Raw genomic sequence first — 6,179 nt, 5'->3', positions numbered from 1 at the left:
CCAGCATCACCCCTGACTAAACTTAGCCAAGATGACTAAACTGGCTTTTCTCTGCCTCTACCATCTTCCATCCTCCACTACCACCACCACCACCACACTGTTCCATTAATAATCATGAGGTGGGAGGTGATTCATCTTCAAGTTTGGATCAACTAAGGGTTCTAAGTACTGGTGTTGGAAATAAAGCAGAAAGGATCAAGCGATCTATTTGGCAGGCTGAAGGGCATCAGATTGTTCACTTGTTTCTGAGCACCAGCATTCAAGGATAGGTAACAGCAACAACTTTGCACTTGGGCAATCCACTTGTCAAGTGCATGACACTACCACCCTGACTCGTTGCCCCACCCCAAAGCCACAGAACCCCCTAGCCATACTCCACACGAGGGAAAGAAGAGATTCTTTCCCAGAATCAGAAGTAAGGGAAAATTGAGTGTTATGGGATGAACCGTGTCCCTCAAAGCTCGTATGTGGAAGCCTTAACACCCACTACCTAAAAATGTGACTGTATTTGGGAATAGGGCCTTTTAAGAGTTGACTAAGTGAAAATGAGGCTGTTGGGGTGAGTCCTAATCCAATGTGACTGGGGTCTGTGTAAGAAGAGGAAATTTAGATATCAAGAGTGGGCACACAGAGGAATGACCCTGTGAAGAGGCAGCAAGAGTGTGGCCATCTGCAAGCCAAGGAGAGAGGCTTCAGGAGAAACCAATCCTGTAGGCACCTTTAACTGGACTTCTAGCCTCCAAAACTGTGAGAAAAGTCATTCCTGTTGTTTAAGCCACCCTTTTCGTGGCACTTTGTCATGGTAGCCCGAGCTAAAACAAGGAACCACTGGCTTCACTCTCCATTCACTCTAGTTAGCTCTCCATACTGTTTTCATGGAGTTGCTCCTTCTCCGGGGCCAATAATGCCAAGTCCAGCACAGGTGAAGTCCCTCCCATAGCTCAAAGAAGAACCCCCTTAGCAACTTACCCTTGAACCAGGAAATGGAAGTGCTATGTCATGGCAGAGAGCTGTGGTTCAGAGCTCTAGTCAAATTGTGTTTCATTTCTCACACTCAAGTACAAATTGAAGGAGGAAGATATTAATGAAGAAAGATTTTAGGGGAGTGGTTTTTAACCATTGCTGGGCCACTGGCCCACTTAAAAATCTACAAACCTGCCCTGGCTGGCGTGGCTCAGTGGATTGAGTGCTGACCTGTGAACTGAAAAGTCATCAGTTCAATTCCCAGTCAGGGCACATGCCTGGGTTGCAGGCCAGGTCCCCAGTTGGGGGCACACAAGAGGCAACTGATCGATGTATCTCTTGTACATCACTGTTTCTCTCCCTCTCTTTCTCCATCCCTTCTCCTCTTTCTAAAAATAAATAAAGAAAATCTTTACCAAAAAAACCCTACAAATCTATGGATTCAGAAAAATACAGTCTGTATTAGTTTTCTATGGCTGCAGTGACAAATTACCACAAACTTGCTGGCTGAAAACAAGAAAAAATTATTCTTTCATAGTTATAGAGACCAGAAGTTCAATACTAGATTCTCTGGGTTGAATTCAAGGTGTGAAGAGGGCTGTACTTTGTTCCTTGCCTCTCAGTTTCCAGTGACTGCCAGTATTCCTGTGCTTGTGGTCACACACTCCAATCTCTGCTTCTGTCTTCATATTCCTTTCTCCTTTTCTGCATGTCAGTTTTCTATTTTCAGCTCTCTTATGACACTTATGATTGGATTTAGGGCCCACTTAGATAATGCAGGATGATCTCCCCATGTCAAGATCCTTAGTATAACCACATCTGCTAAGACTGTTTTACTTTATAAGATAACATCTGCAGGTTCCAAGATTTAGGACTTGATATATTTGGGTGGCCATTAGTTAGCCTCCTACATAGTACAAACTTTTTCCATACAATATCAGGAAGATCATGGACCCAGGTAAGAACATCTGCTCTGGAGATGCATTTCACTACAGATATGCTCTGAACAGATACATCGGAGGCAGGTACATTTACTTACCATCTTCTCTACACATCAAGATCAACTATAGTGCTGGTTAAAAATCTAAAATCTAAAATCACAGTCTCAGCCCTATTCCTAAATCAGGATGCTTCAGAGGCCAGGCCCAAGAATCTGCATTTCTTCTTTTAAAAAAGGTTTTATTTATTTATTTAGAAAGAGAGGAAGGTAAGGAAAAAGAGAGTGAAAGAAATATTGATGTGAGAAACAAATTGCACACGGCCCAACCGGGGACCAGGCCTGCAACTGAGGCATGGACTCTGACTGGGAATCAAACCAGTGACCTTTTGCTTTGCCTGAGGATACCCAACCAACTGAGGCACACTGGCCAGGGCCCAGGAATCTACATTTCCTACAGGCTCCCCAAAATGATTCTGAAGCAACCAGCCTTGCACAGAACTTGCTTAGAATTCTTGCAGTTTAGTGAGTAATCAACAGCCTGGGTGCCTAAGTCCCTTCTCTGTTAAATGGACATACTGTCACCTTCTTCACAGTGAGAAATGTCTGTACAAACCTATTTGCACAAAGACAGTGCTCATATTATTTATTCCCCTCTCTTTCCACTATACAAAGGGGAAGTACTTTTATAATTTATTTGCTTTCGATCCCACCCACGTGCTTAAAACACTTGACCTCAAAGGTGTGGAGCTGAGCCAAGAGAGAAGGAGAAGGAGAAGGGAAGAGTTGCAAAATCTCCCAGGTGGTTCAACCAAGCTGCACTTGACGTCCTGTAGAACTGCCCCCCCCCCCCATCCAGATCCTCGTGTATAATTTGCCTCGGCCTGAGGCTGTACGAGGAGCCACCCCGCCCCAGCCTCTTTCATTGGCCACGCCGGGCCGGGCGTCACGCTCTTTTGTCTCAGTGGACAGAGGATAAAAGCAGCCAGGCTGCCGTGGGAACCTTGCTGCTTGGATTCGGCTCCCCCTAGCTGGGCTGCGGTGCAGAGCAGCTCAGTCCCTGCAACCCCGGGTCGCTTAGTGGCGGAGGAGGTGCCCATCATTTTCCCTTTGGGGTCGCGTAGGCCGAAGGCGGCACACACAGATGTCACGTGGGAGCGTCTGCTGCCCACCCGCGGAACATAGGTAAAGAAAGAGTGTGCGATTGCCCGGCGTGGAGAGAGGAGGGGAGGCCCCACCAGGACTGGGCGGCTCCCCGCTTGGAAAATCGAGAACTCCGAGGCAGGGGGCAAGAAGCACTCCTGTGGCCCGGCTGCGCTGAGTGAGGAGGTGGGGTGCCACTGGATGCTGCTGAGTGAGTAGGATTTGCCTGGATTGAGAAGGGAGTTCCTTTGCGGGGCGGGGGAGGCAAGGGGCTGGAGCTGGGAGAGAATCACAAGCTGTCTGTCTTGAACCCCTTTGCATCCCCTCATCTCTTCCTGGGGAGGAATATGTAGGTGTGCGTGTCCAACTCCTATTCCTTTTCTCAGTGGCAAGCCATCAAAGCCAAATGCGAACCTGAATTCTGTGCGGCTGATTGCAGAGCAGGTAGGCTGACGATTTTCTGGGGGAAATGTGATGGGACAGGGTCGCTTTGGCTTGTATTCATAAGGTGGGAGAGGGGATTTTCCGTTTGGCTACAACGAGGGCAGCGAGGGGTGGGGAGGGAGCGAGGGAACAGGATGAAAGATGGGAATTTTTCTGACCCTTCCTTTCCCTGCCCCACCCTCCGCGGTGGCGCAGTCTTGACGCCCGGAGGTCCGGGATCAATGACCCCCGGTGGACAACTTTCTCACGGCGGCCACCAGTTGCAGAGGCTGGTAGTGAAATAAAGGGGTGCGCTTGTCCCTGAGCTCATATAAGAATCTGAGAGCTAAGAGATGGGGGGCGGGTGGCAGAGAGATACTTTAAGAAGGGGGGTGGTCGAGATCAGAGACCATGAGGTTAATGAGATCTTATTTACTCCCACAAATCTGTGACCACTGTGCTCTATTTTGAGAGCTCAGCATAAGGTCTATACACTATTACACTTAGAATTAGAAGCAACAATTGCTGTTCCTCTTGAAGGACTGGAAGGATGGATGTGGCTGTCAAAAGCTCCCTGCTAACAAGGAGACACGGGTTGGCTCCATGAGATTGTAACTGCTAGTCTCCTGGAGGGTATTTTTAGGGTAGTAGGCAGATATAAAATGTACTGCAGAATATTCAGGAAGGGAGAGAAAAAAGCTGCAGACTTATTAGTTCCTTAATCCCCCCTCGTTATTTTTTCTTTTTTACAGTTCTTACTGAGATAGGAGGAAGGCACGCCTGCAGATTAGGCTTTTGCACAAAGCACATCTTGTTAATATTCAGATACCCGATCATCGTTCGTCATGACTAGCATCTTTGCACGCATGGGTAATACCCGGCGGCAGAACACACCCTTGCCACCGTGGGCTCACACTATGCTGAGGTCCCTGAGGACGAGTCTTGGTCCTTTGATGGACAACATGGCAGAGAGAAACATGAAGTTGTTCTCGGGGAGGGTGGTACCAGCCCAGGGGGAAGAAACCTTTGAAAACTGGCTCAACCAGGTCAATGGGGTCCTGCCAGATTGGAATATGTCTGAGGAGGAAAAGCTCAAGCGCTTGCTGAAAACTCTTAGGGGCCCAGCCAGGGAAGTCATGCGTTTGCTCCAGGCAGCCAACCCCAACCTAAGTGTGGCAGATTTCTTGCACGCAATGAAATTAGTGTTTGGGGAGTCTGAAAACAGTGTGACTGCTCATGGTAAATTTTTAAACACTCTGCAGGCACAAGGGGAGAAAGCCTCTCTTTATGTGATCCGTTTAGAGGTGCAGCTCCAGAACGCTATTCAAGCAGGGATCATAGCTGAGAAAGATGCAAACCAGACTCGCCTGCACCAGTTCCTTTTAGGAGCTGAGCTGAATGGGGACCTGCGCTACAGGCTGAAGCATCTTCTCAGGATGTATGCAAATGATCAGGAGCATCTTCCCAATTTCCTGGAGTTAATCAGAATGATAAGGGAAGAAGAGGATTGGGATGACACTTTTATTAAACGGAAGCGGGCCAGGAGATCTGAGTCAATGGTGGAGAGGGCAACGAGCCCAGTGGCATTTCAGGGCTCCCTACGGATAGTGATTGGCAGTGCTGACTGCAACGTGATAGAGATAGATGACACCCTGGATGACTCAGATGAGGATGTGATCCTGGTTGAGTCTCAGGACCCTCCACTTTCATTCTCAGGTTCTCCTCCCCCCAGAGGCAGGGCCAAACCTCGGGATCAAGTGCTAGTCATTGATTCCCCCAACAGTTCCCAGGCTCAATCTCCTTCCACCAGTGGTGGTTCTGGGCATAAGAATGATGGTCCTGGGGATGTGCGTAGAGCCAGGAAGCGAAAATACACAATCTGTTGTTCATGTTGTGGTGAGGAGGGTCACTCGAAGGAAACCTGTGACAATGAGAGTAACAAGGCCCAGATGTTTGAGAATCTGATAATCACCCTGCAGGAGCTGACACATACAGAGCAGGAGGGGTCAAGAGAGGCTCCTGATGAACACGATGACCCTTCTGAGTTGCAGTGAGGTGCTTGACCCCAGCTTTAAATGAACTCTTAGCTATATTCAGAGTCCAGTGATGGCAGAACTGGGGGAGGCAGTGCCTCTAATTGCATGAATTAATCCACAAAGTAGCTTTCTTTTAGGGTGGAGGAGCAAAGGTCTTGGATACCAGCACAGTGGAGGAAGATGGCCTGTCCTCTGTCTTTTCTTGCTCCCCACCTCTGCTGCCTAAGGGTCTATTTTTCGTGTGTGCACATTTCCTTGATGGCTTTATTCTCTGTGTGAAAGTGGTATAATTCATTGTTAAATCTTCAAACAATAAAAATATACAAAAAGTACAGTACAAATTACTCCAAACTTTCCACCCTTATATGACCATTGTTAACCCTTTGATGAATATCCTTCTAGATGTTTCCCTATACTGATGTACTCAAATAGATATATATGTATAGATAAAAATGTTCAAATATAAGTGCTGTTCTATAGTCTGTATTTTTTCACCAAACAATTTATGTTGTGGGCTTCTTTCTATGCTAATAAATATATATCAGCATCTATTTTAATGTCTCTGTGGCATTATTTTAAGAAATAAAGGAAAAGGGAATAAGAAATATGGTTTAAAAAAACCTATAAAAGGGTGGTATTGTGCCCAGAGGTGGGGTTTTTAGCAATCTGATTTTGCA

The 6,179-nt window shown here is 47.1% G+C and overlaps 1 protein-coding gene across 1 annotated transcript; it reads left to right on the top strand.

Moving 5' to 3' along the window:
• Positions 1 to 3,125: 3,125 nt before the first annotated feature.
• On the top strand, positions 3,126 to 5,782 carry ZCCHC12 (zinc finger CCHC-type containing 12). Its single transcript, XM_054580349.1, has 3 exons — positions 3,126 to 3,254; positions 3,430 to 3,487; positions 4,219 to 5,782. Exon 3 carries the CDS (start codon positions 4,312 to 4,314, stop codon positions 5,518 to 5,520), a length of 1,209 nt encoding a protein of 402 aa, XP_054436324.1. The 5' UTR covers positions 3,126 to 3,254; positions 3,430 to 3,487; positions 4,219 to 4,311; the 3' UTR covers positions 5,521 to 5,782.
• Positions 5,783 to 6,179: the final 397 nt, after the last annotated feature.

Source organism: Pteronotus mesoamericanus, unplaced genomic scaffold, assembly GCF_021234165.1.
Source record: "Pteronotus mesoamericanus isolate MK-2021 breed Mesoamerican mustached bat unplaced genomic scaffold, CSHL_Meso_final contig_57, whole genome shotgun sequence".
In the NCBI taxonomy this organism is placed as follows: domain Eukaryota; kingdom Metazoa; phylum Chordata; class Mammalia; order Chiroptera; family Mormoopidae; genus Pteronotus; species Pteronotus mesoamericanus.
Note: the sequence above shows the minus strand (reverse complement) of the source record. Positions and strands in the feature narration are given on the sequence as shown.